The sequence below is a fragment of the Trypanosoma rangeli genome (assembly GCF_003719475.1).
Source record: "Trypanosoma rangeli strain AM80 chromosome Unknown Tra_15.4_contig_00134, whole genome shotgun sequence".
Classification (NCBI taxonomy): Eukaryota; Euglenozoa; class Kinetoplastea; order Trypanosomatida; family Trypanosomatidae; genus Trypanosoma; species Trypanosoma rangeli.
In genome coordinates, this window is record NW_021705878.1 from 32,196 (window position 1) to 47,064 (window position 14,869).

Below are 14,869 nucleotides of genomic sequence, written 5' to 3' on the forward strand. Positions count from 1 at the left end.
TTTAAAGATAGCGGAGTGAAGGTATCAACATTTATTTTGTCTCTATTTTTTTTCCGTATGTGTGTGCGTGTGTGTGTATGTGTGTATGTGTGTGAGCCTGCACATAAAGGCGTGAGACAGATGTGGTTTGTTTGTAAGTGTTTGCTCGCCGCGCCGGACCTCACAGAGAGTGGTTACTCACAAAAAATATTAAGGCATGCTGACCACAAAGCAAAAGAAAGATAAACAGCATGCGCCTAGATTGGGTCATGTCTCTCCATTTGCGGAAAGAGCAAAGAAAAAAAATATGTTATGTAGAAAAGATCACAGTTTGGTCCAGTGTGCGCCCAACCTGTCCTGCTTTGGAAAGGAATTAACCACCTTCTTACCCATACACACACACACACACACACACACACACACACACACACACACACATGCATTCTCTCTCTTTCTATCTCTTGGAGCCCATCGACCCCATGGCGCATATTACTAGTGGTTCCGGGTATTGAGCACTGTTTCCCCTAACGTGCTTCATCCCATTCTCTGGAGTCTGGAGGCGCGCTCAACGTATCCACCGGAACACCAAAGCCCTCGCGAGGGTCACCGCAAGGGTAATTTATACGAGGGCACCAACTCCAGCGAACATTGGACAAATCGTACATAACAATGCCTATGATAATAATCACATACGATGCGAAGAACACGGGAGTGGGGTAAACATTAAAGATGGTCACATTCCAGATGATACTGTACACACTCACTGATAGCAACGACACATTGGCAAACGCCGCGCTTGCAATCAAAAATAAAAACGGTAGCCCAGTGTATACAAAGAGCATCGACAAACCAAACATCATTTGGTACAGCCAGTCCTCACTTGTCCATGTGTTTTGAGCCGGTGCAAATGACCTCCACTCCACAGCAAAAAACTGAATTACGGCAAAAATAAGAGCACAACTGGACATGCAGCCAAGATTTTCCACAAATGGTATGTACTTTGGAACTTCCGCTACGCATTCCTCCTCCTCCTCCTCCTCCAAAAGCTGCCCCTGGTGCTCTTCTCGGTTTGACTCCATGGAACGCACATTGCTTGGCGGCGTCGAAGATTTGTTGTGCTGCCCCGTCATTTGCACCTCACGAAAAGATGACATGCTGGGGGCAACGGACGGATTGGCCACTGCTGCCTCTTGATTGACGTCCGCGGTCTGCGCATTCTCAATTTGTATAAGTGATGGGCGTGGTTTGATAAACCACTCCATGAGAACATTACTTGTTGCGTAAAGGGCAGCGGCAAGCAAGCAAAGCACGTCACCCTTCGCAACGTTAGGCCCCACTGTATCTCGGGAAACCCCATCAGCGTCCAAGACAATGAGGACCACTAATCCACCTGTGGCAATGATACAGCCAAGAAAGTGTGAGAGTGCAAAACGCATCTTCAGGACAAAGATGCTCAAGACGAGCACACACGGGATGTTGAAGCAGCTCAAGAGCTGGACCGAAATTATGTCTGTGTACTGGTAGGCCTTCACAATGACAAAGTTCGCCTCCAAGTCAATAATGGCCAGCACAGCGTACCTCCACGGCCGGTAGAAAAACCCAAAGTTTGAAAACTTCCGGTGTCGGTTACGAAAATACAGCACAAGAAGAAATGGTGCATAAACGACAAAGATAAAGGCGTACGCCGTCAACAACTGCAGCAAAGGATAACTGGCATTATGAGATACCAGCTTTGTCGTGGCCACCCCGGTGACGGAGTTTAAGAAGGCCACAACCTGGCCAAATAAAACGTGAAGCACCAATCGCCGGAGTTCCCTTCCCTTCATCTATCGTGCTGCAGCAGAAGAAACTGCAAGATAATAATAATGGCAATAATAATAATCATCATCATCACGTTACGTCTGGCGACACAACCCCGATGAGTGAAAGGAGAAAGATGGAGTTTTTTTTTCTTTTTCTTTTAAAGAACACGACTAGAAACACTTCACAAAGCAATAAACCAGTTATGAAATTAGTTGTGCATTCAATGCACAAAGTTCACAGCAGCGTCATGCAGCTCAATCATGCTTTAATCTTTTGTCCGATAGGCTCGTACCGCCTTTAACATTTCACGCTGCGCGTAATTGGAAAAAAAGGTGGCAAGCATTCGTTGAGTCCACATTGGAACTCCGCTAGGCATCTGCACATCGTTGGCCGATGTCATGATCATAAGCGTCCCATCCAACCGCCTTGTTTCCCTGTGAAGACGCTCACTCGCCATGAAGGCGTCGTATATGAGCTTTGTGGTCCTCTCATCCACCATACTCCCAGCAAAGGAGAAGGGCAATGGATCTGCCCAAAGCTGAATTGCCGCATCCGCGATAGGAATAATCAAAATATGTTGGTAGTTTACACTGACGCGAGTAGCTTCCTGCTCGCTTTCGCACGAATGTAGCCATGTGGCAAATGGTTCGGACTGCTCAGCGGCCTTCTTCACTGTCTCGCCACTGCCACTATAGAGGACATCATAGAGCTTCAGTGGGCTCGAAGCACAACCCGACTTTGTGTAGCACACAGAACGGCGTTGATAAGCAAATAGGCGATCGGCCATACCAAATTTCTCAAGAAGCGAGTGACCAACACGGTGCGCAAACCATCCTTGTTCAAGAACTTCCTCCTCAATATCGGGAACCAAACGACAGGTGTCGCCACGACAAATTGGTGTCTTCTTTGCAACCGTTTCAATAGGCCGCTTAACCGCCGTCATAGACTCCGGAGCAGTCACCGTTACGGGAGGGTCCCACTTGCAAAACATGTGATAATTGTGATCCCACCTTCGCCGAAGCTGAAGATCCGTCATAAACCTGAAGATTTCCTCTGGAAGGGCGTCAGGAAAAAATCCAACAACGCGCATGAAAGGTATTGGGCGCCCACCCTTTGAGTCTGGTAAATAGGAGGAACCCAATCGCAGCACCTGCACCTTGGGCTCGTCACTCAACCGAGCCACCGCATTGGGCTTCGGAAAGCTGCTAGATTCCACCTTCCACTCCGCCACGCGCGCGTCCAAAAAAGACATAAAGTCCCAAAGGGGACCCAATGGGGGGCTGTCCAGCACAAGTGTCGGGGACTCCTGCGTCATGGCCGCCGGGGCGCAACGATGCAACCAGAACGTGGTTGCCGCAGCCACTGTAGCACACACCGCCGCAGGTCTCCCAAGGGCGGCCCAAGACATTGACAAGAACGCAGGCCCACACACTAAAGAAACAAAAAAAAAAAAGGTGAACCAAACCTAAAGCCAAATAGCGAACGTTAAACTCAGAGAAGAAAAAAAAAAGGTGAACCAAACCTAAAGCCAAATAGCGAACGTTAAACTCAAAGAAAAAAAAAAAGAAACGCATAAATTCGTGCAATCAGTGGCCGTTCTCAGAAGGACACACCTCAGGTCAAAAATTAACACGTACAACCGCGGACCACACGCCACAGACCAACTCGCCTATATGCACACCCACACATCCACACAGGCACAGAGAGAAAAAGGCACAAACGTCATTCCAAAGCCCCCCCCCCCCCCAAAAAAAAAAGGAACAAAACAAATAAACCTCCAATAATGATAATGAAAAGTTACGTGGCACTAAACAGCCGCACGATACACTCGAGCTCCCTTTCAGTCAAAAAAAATGTTTGGGCACAGTCGATCGGTATTTACCACACGCATACAACTAAATGGGGTATGGACCTGCAGTGCCGAATCGAAAGCGATTGACATGGAAAAGAGAAGCACCGCAGAAATCCACAACCCGAGTAAAGCAAAGTATTTTCCATAGTGTAATAAATGACAATGTGAAGATAAAGATTTCGTTGATGACACAAAGAGATGCTTCATCGCTTCTGGAACGCAGTGCCACTGCGGATTCCCCCGTCAGAGCTTGCTGTGGCTGACAGAACCAGAACATGTTTCTTCGTAAAGGCGTAATATGTTAAAGGTTCTTTTGGAGGACTTAGCATCGGCGTTAGCGGATATTATCGTGTGACGACATCTGCAAAAGGTGATGCTTTCATAAGAGGGAAAAAGTTTTACCTCATCAGTGGAGAGCAAATGTTCAACGGGCTCTGCACGTACCTCGGCGTGAGCCCAAGACCTGCCGCCAAGCCTCAGCTACGCCACAAGGGACTTCCAAGACAATACACATGAGCAAAGTGCGTCAGCTGTCAAAGGATGCACCTGTCGGTGACAAAATCTCTCGTGTCAAGAAGAGAAGGGGTGGGGACAAAAGCGATCACCTCTACCCCTGCAAACTCATATTTACAAACCAAAGCACATCACATTTGTCTATGCAAAAGCAAAAAAAGAAAAAAGAAAAAGAAAGATAAAATAAGTGGGTGAAGGGAGATGAAAGAAAAGCAACAAAATACGGGAAGTTGCACCTTTTCCAAGGATGAAGTTGCGGAGGGTTCAGCTTCGGGGTTGGTGTAAAAAAGAGGAAATAAAAAATAAAAAATAAAACAACATTCCACACTTCAGAAAAAAAGAATTAAACGTAGGAGAGAACGGGTGGTTGCATAAATAGAAAACAATACTTCACACTTTTTCGACTTTGGCTCAGATTCCCCGTCACCGTTAAGAGGCACTGCGTCTATGTGAAATAAAAAGCGTCTCTTCACACCTCGCTTTAGCATCCCTGTGCGGCGACTCTCCTCAAGCTGCCGCGCCACATAACTGCTCCTCATGTCCACGGACGTGCAACCATGAACCACCTTGTAGAAGCGCAAGACGGAGTCACTGTACAGAAAAACACCAGGAAGCGTGACGCACCCACCCCGGTGAAGCGCTGAACTGCCTAGGTCCAAAAATGGAATTACATCTTCTTCCTGTATGTCGTCTGTGTTGCACACACGTGTCTCGTCGGTAGAGTCCTCGCCGAAGGACTGTTTTGAAAAGATCAGCTTAGTGGGAAGGACAACATCCCCACGCTTACCCACCAGGCCAGACACACTGCCGGTAAGGTTCACGCTGCGGATGTGGTCGCTAAAAACAAGCACGAGACTTCGCAAAATAATCTCAACCTGCGCAGCAAACGTTCGATCGATGTTAATAATAAAACCATTTCCTTTCATGCTCTGCTGATTCAATGCGGCGTGACGCAAAGTGGCATCTATGCCCGAGGCTTGCAATTTACTGATATTGATGAGGTCAACAACAAGCCCTGAAATGTACGAATCCTCCATCATGGTGAAGCCTGAGCCCTCCAAAACTTGACGATACTTCTCCCGCACGGAGGTATCCTCCCCCAAAACTTGTGCCAGTGCGTAGAGGTAACGATCATCCACATTTTTCAGCGCGGTGACCTCCGCCGGAAGCGCCAGATACTTTTCTAGCAACAGCCTAAACTCCTCTGTGGGGGAGCACAAAAGGCTCTTAATGGTGATGTTAGAAGAAAACATGACATCAATCGTCAAATCCGACGGTAAGACGTCCTCGCCACCGATACCAAGCTCCTCCCGGATGTGTCGATTGATGCAGAGACTCCATCGTTGATACGGATCCTGTGAGAATTTCTTCGCCAAGTTCACATCCACGTACACAACAAATTCTCCACGGCGCAGCAAAATGTTGTACAACACCTTGATCACCTCGGGCCCTTCCCAGATTTGCATCAATCCATCAATTTCCGCCTCGGAAAAGGGCAATTGGCTGAGAACCGCCTTAACCGTAGCATCCGATGCCGTGTCAGCGACGGCGAGTAAATCACGCAGAAAGTCAGTGGCAAGTGGGCAGGCAAGTCGCTGCAAACGCAGCCGTATTTTTTTCGATTCTACAATCAGCATACACAAGTCGGTGACAAACTCTATAATGTCTGTAAACCCATCCCGCGCCATGACAAGAACTTGTCCGTTTTCACCGATCTTCCACGCGCCTCTCCGTCGTCTTGTGGCCTCAAGGGACATTGTGGTTGAGAAGCCCAATCCATCGGAGAGGTGAGTCGGTACGCTGCGCGACAGGGTAATCACAAAGGTTTCCGTGATGTTCTCCGGTAGACGTTTAACGCAGTAGTGTAGCGCGTCTATATCAATTACCGTGGAATGCATGAAACTATGCAGGACCGTCTCACTGGACTCGTAAATACTCACAGATGTGGGCATAGATAACTTGTATCCGCCCTCGCCAAAGCTGCGCGTTCCAGGCACCGATGTTGACGATAACCCAAAGAGTACACGGCAAAAATCCTCAAATACCGCAAATGTGGAAAGTGTTTGTACAATCTGGATCGAAACGCTGCTGGCAAACATCGAAGAAAGCGCAAACAGTTCACAGAACTGCCGCTTTGGGATAAGGAGTAATGATGTCAGGGAACTTGCGTGATACGAGAACTCCAATGGTTTTTCCAATATGACGCTATCAATGCCAAAAATGTTTGGTGCGCTAATGCTCCCAATGCGGCGGTGGCCGACGATGGATGTGCGACCAACCCTTGTGTTGATTACCTCAACTGTGCCGGAGACCAGCACAAAGACGTGTGTTAGCAGACTCCCTTCATCAATGATAGTGTCCATGGCACTGTACTCACGCAACATCAGGTTTAAGCCCATAATATGATTTTCGTTTAGCGTGTACAGGTGCGGCACGGTGTAGAGGAGAGAGTGCATCGAGGGAATACTGCCTTCCTGAAGCATTGAAACTTTCTTATTGATGAGCGACAAGGGCTTAGGCGCGTGTGTCAGCGGTTCCACCACCCCAATCATATCGTCCACGCTTGTTTGCTCGTTGGAGTCAAACGCGTTGTTCTCCCCACCTCGAGAGGAAGTGGCCGAAAGAGCCGAATTCCGGGAATGCTCCTCAGACGGTACGTTCATTCCGCTCATGCGCAACGGTGACAAAAAATACTATGTATCTTTTTTTTTCTTCTTCTTTTTTTTCTTCTTGTTATTATTGGTTTCTCTCTATCTGCTTGCATGCACGCGTCACATACCCCCAACAGAAAAACCTCGTCGCAACCAATAAGTAAAAGAAGAAGAAAGCAATAACAAGAATACCCATGGCGACATAATAAACAACAACCACCATTGCCCAGACGCGTTTGTGTGTGTGTGTGTGTGTGTGTGTGTGTGTGTGGTTGCATTCACAAGATAATTTTCCGCACGAAATCCAAGGCGCCACCCCGCGCGCCGTCACCGTGCACCGCCACACGGCACACGTTTGTTAATGCTGTTTTAGATGTTTCGGAGGTGGTCTGTTTGTTTTGATAATTTCATTGGCTACGGCCCATCCTCGGAACACAGCCAAACTTTTGGCACCTCCGACGCTTCTCACATGACAGACAGGGGCACCCCTTGGATCTGCTGCAGATGAGCAACTGGGCCTCGCTCGGCGGCACCCAGGGCTCGGTCAGTGGCCCGTCAATCACCTCGGGAATTCCTGGCCGCTTACCAACAGACTGCCAGCAGACTTGTTGTCGTGGAACGCCGCGATCGCGATTTGCCTTCGTAGTAACTAATGCTCGCTCCTGACCCGCACATCGAATCCGTGGCGCGGCGCTGGGAGCAGTAAATCCACCAACTTGGCCGTGTTCCCACGTCGTGTGATCCACCGAGCTTCGCCAAACAGAGTCACCGCGCATTGCCTTCGCCTATCTTCAAAAGCCAGCACGACGGGACAAAGGAGGCAAGCTTAAACACTCCCACACACACATCCTCTTTTTTTCTGCTTCTTCACCCACACACCACAGAGCCCAATGTGCTGGTGGCAACGCCCACGGCGAGAGCTCGGTCGGCAAACACACAAATACCACTGAAGCGGGTAGATCATCAACACGGAAGCCACCCACCGCCTCCGGCCCACTTCCGCTCCTGCAATAACAACAACAACAAGAATGAAATGACACACGCTCATCCATCGAAGCGAGATCCCAACGCCTTTCTTCGCTTTGGTTTTTGTTATTTTATTTCCTTTTTATTTATTTTTCTTTCTTTTTTGTTTTGTATTTACGTATATATTTCTTGTGAGCAACGACGTTGTCCCTCGCCACTGTCTTTTTCCTTGCCGCTTCAGAGACCGCTGTTACCCTGACAGGTTCACACGCGCCCTCGCCCACGTCTCCGCTTTCTCGCGGTTGGCCACACCACCTCGTCGTCCAGCTCTGTGTGAGAGGCGACTTTTCCAAGGTTCAAGCTCAAGCACAACTCCCCGTCCTCAACAGACTTCAGAAAGGGACGTGACAAATGCAGGCGTGACGATGAAAAAAGAACGACAGAAAAGAGACTGTCCGGTGCTGACCCGTTAAATGGGACGCTTTTCAACGCATACGTCGCTGGAGGCGGGACAGTTGTGTGACGGAACGTAAGTTTCGCAATCTTCCACACCACCTTGGAGCCCACTGACGGGAGCGGCGCAACGGATTCGAAGAAATATCCCTCATCCAGCTCAGCTCTGCCCTCACGCTCCCCACACGTGGCTGACGGCTCTGCAGCAATTGCCTCGTTCCGCATGATATCCTCCATTCTCCGCCGCACAGCAACCAACGTGGATCCTTTAGGAGTTTTTGAGTGCCGCAAAAAAGTGACTAGCTTCCCAACAAACGACTCCTCCCCCTGAAGTGTTAGTAGCGTTGGCAAGTAATGAAGGACAAAGGGGCGTAGCCAGCCTCGTAGTCCATGCGGCAACAAGGCACAGGTACCAACGGCATGTGAAAGAAGCACTGTAACAGCTAATCGTATAAGCGATGAGGCTAGCGCGGCGCCACGTTTCCCCCACGTGTCCAAGATGGTGTGCAATGCCTCAAGGACTTCGTCATGTTGTAGTTGACACTTGAACATAAAAGCAACCGTCGCCTGCTCCATGGATGTCACTATTCTGAACTCATCCGGTGAGAGTAAAGAGAGTGCGTGGACAGGAACCGACTTCAAAGCAATAACACGGTCGTCATAGAACGAGAGTCGTCCACCGGCAAAGCGGGTCAGAGCCCCGCCCACGAAGCGACGACGCTCTTGCGCAGTCACCGAAGTAAGGAGTGGAAATGCGGTTTCCAGCTGGTGAAGTGTAAGCTGCGCAGTAGAGACCCTTGCATAATAGCTAAAGATCCACATGACCAATTTTCTGCCAAACAACTCCATGGCATGTGCGTCACTTCCAAAGCTACCCTCCTCATCTGAAGTCATCTGCGCATGAAACGACCATGATTCATGCACTTGGATAAACTTCTTCGTGTAGGCACCGTCAGTGCCTTGGACAAGTTTCACCAGTCCAAGCAAACACCGCTGCCCCTTCTCTGGGGCAAAGTAGGTTACAGTACCCCTATCATTGACCACACGAAGCAATTCATCCGTGCCGTCACGCTGAAGTGCATCTCCTACTACAGGAAAAAAAATCGCTGGTGCTCGTGTCGGGTCTGTCGACGACCAATGCAAGCAGTGATGCTTCGCGTTCATCGTTGTTTTCCCAAATGCATGCGAAACTCTACCAAAACGCACACCATTATGCCGCAGTGGACAAAAACTCTGCACGCTGTCCTGCACAAGCAGTGCGGTGAGGTCGGTGGGTCCGATATGTGTCGTCTGCGCTATCGCTTCCCCCGTCAGCATCACCCTTACACTTCACCCATGCCGCACGTGCTATGTATATAACGTGCATGAACGACGGTGTGTAGTGCAACACCGGAAACAGAAACAAATAGAAAAAATACAAGAAGCAAAAAAAAAAAAAACAGAGTACAATTCCGTACGCATATGTAAATTCGTACATGCATAAATAAAGAGAAAAATAGAGGGAAAAAAAAGACATTGACGAAAAAGATGGGCCTACTGGCACCTCAAACTACACAAGTTTACATACAAAAAAAAAATGGAAGAGGACAAAAGCCACAACATACAAGAGCTTCCTACACGCACGGGATCCCACACCCCAACTCCCTCAGTGGGAAACTCTGCGTCTTCACCTCCCTCTTTAAGCAAGGGATTGGTATCGGCACGCACCACAGCCAGGTACACTACATACACACGGCAAGTACAAAGTACAATAGTCACCACAACAATGACGATGATGATTATGCCAATGCGGGTGCGTCACTCAGCGGAATCCAAGCTCTGCTGCAACGTTGCCCTTCTTCAGTGACATTAAATAATTCAGGCGCACCTTTTGCGACTCCGCCCTTGCATCGGAACGAAAAAATGGGGCAAAGCGTGAGGAATCACGGAAGAGACGGTATAGTGCAACATAGTCGTCCTCGTCCAGTGTTCCACGGTGATACAAACCAGGTGCAAAAATAAACAAGTCACCCACTTTGGCATGAATACGAATCCACTTGTCCTGCTTGGAGCGTGCATCAAAATAACAAGATCCGTCAATCACGATGCGGATCTGTTCATCTTCGTTGAAGTGTTCCTGGAACCAACGCTCCAAAAACGTATCATCTTTACACGTCTGTGAAATATGTACCTCATCTGTATGCTTATAAAGGCGCTCCTTCACCAATTGTCTTACAATAGAAAGATCATTCAAGTTGACATTGTAGTAAATAACACCAAGCTCCTTTAGTTGTTGCAGCGTCACGAGCGAAGTGCCACGTTTCTTTCCCTTTTTCAGGCTTGCGGTACAAAGTGTTGGCTTTGATGTTTCCTCGTCCAGGTACCATGCTTGCACCATACCGTCGGTGACAACGGAGGGTGGCACAGGAGGAAGACTCTGTATGATATCTGACCCAAGCTTGTGCCACTCCTCCTCCTGCTTGATACGTCGCCTTTGCTCCTCAAGAAGGCGTTCAGCCTCCTCCCGCTGCTTACGCTCTGCTGCCTCCCTTTCCTGAGCCATGCGTCGTTCACGTTCCTCCTTCTCCAAATGGCGTTTCCTGTCACGCTCACGTATCTCCTGCTCCTCTTGGAGCCGCTGGGCCTCCGTCATAGGTTGTAGAGGGTCCATTTTTGATTGCCTTTATTTCCTCCTTTTCCCGTGCACGTTCTAGTACTGGGTTCTTCCTCACCTCTCGAGGCAAAAGTACGAAGAGGCGGGGTTTAATAAAAAGGAACGCCGCCACGGCGAGAATACAGCAAACAAGGTGAAAAGCACATGAAATATCATACATGATTATTGGGAACAAAACAAAAACAAAAATGCCCTACAACAAGTGCCTTTTTTGTTTGTTTGTTTTTTGTTTGTTTGTGTGTGAGTTTCATTCATAAGAAAGTGGTGAAAATAACTATCAGCTTCGTTTTTTTTTGGGGGGGTGTTTTCATCCCTCTCTCCCATGAAACGGTGGGCGGATGCCACGCAATTGTTTCCTCCATCCAGACAGCCGCAGCAAGATGTGGGGCGATGTCAGGGCTAAAGCAACTGGAGATGACCATACGACGGCGTCTTCCCGCGACATCGCTCATACTCGCGAGCGATGCGGAAGCACGTCAAGGCCGCATCCCGCTGGCCAAACACAGCAACCGATAAACGAAAGAAGTCGGAGGTGTAGACGCTGTCGTACCACCGTAACACATTCGCCAGCACGCGCTCCTTCATCTCATCTACAGATGACGCAAGACGCGCAGCCGCCTCCTCCACTGAAATCTGTCCATATCGCCACCGTACTCGAGCAATCGTCTCACGTAGATCGAGCGGGTCAAACCCCAAAAGACGCACCGCAATTTCTCTGGTCTCCCTGGAAGCAAAGCAGACCCCGTCACTGAGCAACACGGCGTAGATGTTACGCAGCATAAGAGCGTCCCCGTTACGCTGGGGCTTGCGATGCCACAAAAACGACTTCCGAATAGCTTCCTCCGTCGGCCACGGAATGGTGCAGACCAGATTAAGCCGGCACGAACAGTCGAGAACAAGTTCCGCCTCAGGGGTAGCAACACCCGGCATAAGTGCCTCTACTTTTTGCCAAGTGGCATCGTCAAGGAGACCACTGTACTCGTACTTCTCACGTTTTAGCTTACGGTACCTCTCAGCAACCTGAAATACCGTACGACGACGGCCAAATTGACGAAAAATGTCCGCCACAAGTTGGCCCCACCGGCCGCTTCCAGGGTTGTACGTGTCAATGTAATTATCCTCCGCAGATGAGAAGGGCTCCGGTGATGCCACCACTTCCTGCTGATAATGCAAAAAACATTGAAAACTGTCTATACACTGTGTAGACTTTGAGTCATAGTTGACGGCATCCGCAACGATCTGCCACTGCGCAGGATCTCTCGTTTCCCCCGTGTCTAAGCCCAAGCGTTCCACCTGTCGCTTCATCGACCTCCTCGCCCGATGGCTCCAGCGAAACTTGGGGGACAGCCCCTGGCAATATGGCGGTGGCTGCATGCGGAGCGCCGGCGCACACACCTGGGAACCGCAGCGAAACATAAACCATGTGTCCAAATCGGCCCCAAGCAGTTCATTTCTGTTAACCTGCCTCTTCTCAGGCTCCCTATGTCTCAGTGCGAGGAGCAGGGTATCTGTGAGCACAAGTTGCGCCCCAATCCTCCCAAGCAAGGAACGGACATGTGACTGAAGCTGACGGTTTTCACGCAATAGCCCTTCAAGGGCCTCGTCTGTAAAAAGCGTCATGTGCCGCTCATCCGCTCCTCCTCGCCTGCTGCTGGAGCCCCAAAAGAAAAAAGGTGGTAAAGAGCAAAGGTGCACAACACCAAGCAACAAGGAAGAGAGGGGAAAAAAAAAAAAAAAAACGAAAAGAAACCTTAAAAAAAAAAAAGGACTGAAAGGAAGAAAAGGGAGTAGCTCGAACACCTCAATGAAACTAAAACTAAAAATATAAAACATAAAACATAGGAAAAGGAAATCAAAAAAGAAAAAATGAGGGGTATAGAACAGAACTGGTCAATAAACATATGTAATGCTTCCAATACACACACAAAGATGTCGAGCCAAATATTCAAATGAATTGGCATGTATCCCTACCTGATCTACCAAAGTGAGTTGATGCATGCATCACAAAACACCCAAAATATCTTGCAAGACAAAAAAAAAAAAAAGGTAGAAATATGTACAGTAACGGCAAAAGGGCTCGCCCTTTAGAGGGGAAAGAAAGGAGTATCCACACGTCAGCAAGTGCATCATGTTTCTACCGTCCATATTGCATCTACGTCTTCACAGTGGCGTGGAATAGTTTTCCGCCTGCACATGAAATAATCGCCTGATAAGGAAAGTGATCAGAAAGCTGCAAATTCATGGGACTTATCGGCAATTCACATGAAGCCAAAAGTTTTCCCGTAGAATATGACATGACGAGAACTTTATGATTTTGTGCTGTTAGAATCCAAAGAAGATCCGTCTTTTTGCAGTACCGTGAAAGCAGGGTAATTGTGCCTTCTACTTCGGCGGATAACCGAGCGGAGGCCTCCTCAAGCTCGTCCCCCGAGACACAATCAAATACCTGGAGTTGTTGCACCGATCTTTTTGAGGTCACGATAATGCAGGTCGTATTGGGAATGGGTTCAATACCGTCGGCGCCAACCTGTGTACCTACGATCTGTTTCCTGGACTCCATGCTACGCATATCCCAGATCTGAATCGGACTTCCCCATCCGCCACTAACAGCCATTGTGGGGGAGGTAAACCGAACTGAAAAAATACGGTTCGTATGTGTCGTACGCGAGTAGCCGTCTTCGTCAAATCCCTTGCACAAGATCCCTTTCAACGTGCCGTCTGCTTCATAGTAACGCAAGATGTGATCACTACCTGCTGTGAGAAACTCATCGGTATCCAAACATACCTCGAGGCAGATAATTTCATTGCCCTCCTCGTGCATCTTTGCGGTACGATAAAGATTTTGTCCGTCCCACGTCCAAAGAAAGACACCTCCTGCGCATGACACGGAAACCAAGATGTACTGATCAACCTCCTTCTGCGTGAGCCAACGAACGCCCGTGCTGGGCAAATCTTCGTACGACTTGCCCATTGTGGCCCGTTTCTGTACATGCAGTGTACTGGAGTCCAATATGACCAGCGTACTATCACCAAGGACAGCTGCTAGAAACTTCCCATCCGGGGAAAAGGACGTAGCGTAGACATGCTCCCCTTGCTCCGAAATCTTGACCAGGCTTCCGGACATGCCTTCCCCCTCCAGCTGTGTGGCAAACTCCATTTCGCACTTTCAGCTAAAACAAACTGCTGGAGACAAACAAGAGAAGAGGGGTGGGGGGTGGGGGAGAAAAGTAGTAATAATAAAATAAATAAATAAAGGACAAGAATCCACATCCATCAGCACATAATTCAGACGGCAGGCGATAAACCACAACAACACCAATGCCACCAGCAAAACTGAAGCAGTCAAAAGCAACAAGGGGAATAAGACAAGCAAACAAAAAAGCAAAGGAATGGAAAAACAACAAAAAACAAAGAGTGCATCTCACTTGTGATGACCAAGTACGTATATATATATATACTGTGTGTGTGTGTAGCTATTCTTGTTTTTATTCCCTACAATGCATACACAATTGACTTCCGTCCAAGAGCAAAGAATACTGTCAGCACAACCATAACTCCTGAGTACGCAATTGTCTCGATGGTATCTATATCCCTGTCAGTAAAGGTCCAAAATATACATGCCACCGCCACACAAATTATAGCGAGTGATAGGAACGCGTGCAGCATGCCAACTACCCAGTAGAGGGCCACAATCATCACCCAGCGCCAGTTCGATCGAATTAGACGCCGACAAGCAAAGAGGCCCAAAAGCACATAAATAATGGAAGTTATGCAGCATGACAAAAATATTAAACCACCCCATATGTGGCCCACTTTATTTGTGGAATCACCATCCCCACCATTCACTAGCATTGCATCACTGCCTACAAGGGAAAATAGGAAAAAAAAATAATAACAATAATAATGGTAAAACAAAAGAAAAAAAAAACAAGCACAGATGCATATATATCTGAGACATACATGCGTAAATAACAACATAAAACCCGGAACAAACAAGCA

At 48.4% G+C, this 14,869-nt stretch overlaps 9 protein-coding genes and 1 pseudogene across 9 annotated transcripts, besides 16 other annotated features; all 10 read right to left on the reverse strand.

The window, feature by feature from the left end:
* Window positions 1-55: 55 nt before the first annotated feature.
* Window positions 56-94: a microsatellite.
* A 278-nt stretch (window positions 95-372) lies between these two features.
* Window positions 373-417: a microsatellite.
* Window positions 418-503: 86 nt separating this feature from the next.
* Window positions 504-1,805, reverse strand: TraAM80_04544 (uncharacterized protein; the record flags this gene model as incomplete). Its single annotated transcript, XM_029381468.1, has 1 exon — window positions 504-1,805. The coding sequence occupies one exon, from the start codon at window positions 1,803-1,805 to the stop codon at window positions 504-506; it is 1,302 nt and encodes a 433-aa protein (XP_029238690.1).
* Window positions 1,806-1,835: 30 nt separating this feature from the next.
* Window positions 1,836-1,870: a microsatellite.
* Window positions 1,871-2,047: 177 nt separating this feature from the next.
* TraAM80_04545 (uncharacterized protein) lies at window positions 2,048-3,190 on the reverse strand (the record flags this gene model as incomplete). Its single annotated transcript, XM_029381469.1, has 1 exon — window positions 2,048-3,190. The coding sequence occupies one exon, from the start codon at window positions 3,188-3,190 to the stop codon at window positions 2,048-2,050; it is 1,143 nt and encodes a 380-aa protein (XP_029238691.1).
* A 409-nt stretch (window positions 3,191-3,599) lies between these two features.
* TraAM80_04546 (hypothetical protein) lies at window positions 3,600-4,230 on the reverse strand (annotated as a pseudogene).
* A 64-nt stretch (window positions 4,231-4,294) lies between these two features.
* Window positions 4,295-4,334: a sequence feature (A-rich).
* Window positions 4,335-4,430: 96 nt separating this feature from the next.
* Window positions 4,431-4,465: a sequence feature (A-rich).
* Window positions 4,466-4,476: 11 nt separating this feature from the next.
* TraAM80_04547 (cyclic nucleotide-binding protein) lies at window positions 4,477-6,810 on the reverse strand (the record flags this gene model as incomplete). The annotated part of the gene is made up of 1 exon (XM_029381470.1): window positions 4,477-6,810. The coding sequence occupies one exon, from the start codon at window positions 6,808-6,810 to the stop codon at window positions 4,477-4,479; it is 2,334 nt and encodes a 777-aa protein (XP_029238692.1).
* Window positions 6,811-6,847: 37 nt separating this feature from the next.
* Window positions 6,848-6,907: a microsatellite.
* Window positions 6,908-7,035: 128 nt separating this feature from the next.
* Window positions 7,036-7,069: a microsatellite.
* A 136-nt stretch (window positions 7,070-7,205) lies between these two features.
* Window positions 7,206-7,574, reverse strand: TraAM80_04548 (uncharacterized protein; the record flags this gene model as incomplete). The annotated part of the gene is made up of 1 exon (XM_029381471.1): window positions 7,206-7,574. The coding sequence occupies one exon, from the start codon at window positions 7,572-7,574 to the stop codon at window positions 7,206-7,208; it is 369 nt and encodes a 122-aa protein (XP_029238693.1).
* Window positions 7,575-7,884: 310 nt separating this feature from the next.
* Window positions 7,885-7,955: a microsatellite.
* A 73-nt stretch (window positions 7,956-8,028) lies between these two features.
* On the reverse strand, window positions 8,029-9,534 carry TraAM80_04549 (uncharacterized protein; the record flags this gene model as incomplete). Its single annotated transcript, XM_029381472.1, has 1 exon — window positions 8,029-9,534. The coding sequence occupies one exon, from the start codon at window positions 9,532-9,534 to the stop codon at window positions 8,029-8,031; it is 1,506 nt and encodes a 501-aa protein (XP_029238694.1).
* A 76-nt stretch (window positions 9,535-9,610) lies between these two features.
* Window positions 9,611-9,656: a sequence feature (A-rich).
* Window positions 9,657-10,018: 362 nt separating this feature from the next.
* Window positions 10,019-10,867, reverse strand: TraAM80_04550 (1,2-Dihydroxy-3-keto-5-methylthiopentene dioxygenase; the record flags this gene model as incomplete). The annotated part of the gene is made up of 1 exon (XM_029381473.1): window positions 10,019-10,867. One exon carries the CDS (start codon window positions 10,865-10,867, stop codon window positions 10,019-10,021), a length of 849 nt encoding a protein of 282 aa, XP_029238695.1.
* A 210-nt stretch (window positions 10,868-11,077) lies between these two features.
* Window positions 11,078-11,118: a microsatellite.
* A 151-nt stretch (window positions 11,119-11,269) lies between these two features.
* TraAM80_04551 (uncharacterized protein) lies at window positions 11,270-12,490 on the reverse strand (the record flags this gene model as incomplete). Its single annotated transcript, XM_029381474.1, has 1 exon — window positions 11,270-12,490. The coding sequence occupies one exon, from the start codon at window positions 12,488-12,490 to the stop codon at window positions 11,270-11,272; it is 1,221 nt and encodes a 406-aa protein (XP_029238696.1).
* An 81-nt stretch (window positions 12,491-12,571) lies between these two features.
* Window positions 12,572-12,592: a sequence feature (GA-rich).
* Window positions 12,593-12,635: a sequence feature (A-rich).
* Window positions 12,636-12,652: a sequence feature (GA-rich).
* A 22-nt stretch (window positions 12,653-12,674) lies between these two features.
* Window positions 12,675-12,737: a sequence feature (A-rich).
* A 285-nt stretch (window positions 12,738-13,022) lies between these two features.
* On the reverse strand, window positions 13,023-14,027 carry TraAM80_04552 (uncharacterized protein; the record flags this gene model as incomplete). The annotated part of the gene is made up of 1 exon (XM_029381475.1): window positions 13,023-14,027. The coding sequence occupies one exon, from the start codon at window positions 14,025-14,027 to the stop codon at window positions 13,023-13,025; it is 1,005 nt and encodes a 334-aa protein (XP_029238697.1).
* Window positions 14,028-14,102: 75 nt separating this feature from the next.
* Window positions 14,103-14,124: a microsatellite.
* Window positions 14,125-14,362: 238 nt separating this feature from the next.
* On the reverse strand, window positions 14,363-14,722 carry TraAM80_04553 (uncharacterized protein; the record flags this gene model as incomplete). The annotated part of the gene is made up of 1 exon (XM_029381476.1): window positions 14,363-14,722. One exon carries the CDS (start codon window positions 14,720-14,722, stop codon window positions 14,363-14,365), a length of 360 nt encoding a protein of 119 aa, XP_029238698.1.
* Window positions 14,723-14,742: 20 nt separating this feature from the next.
* Window positions 14,743-14,801: a sequence feature (A-rich).
* Window positions 14,802-14,869: the final 68 nt, after the last annotated feature.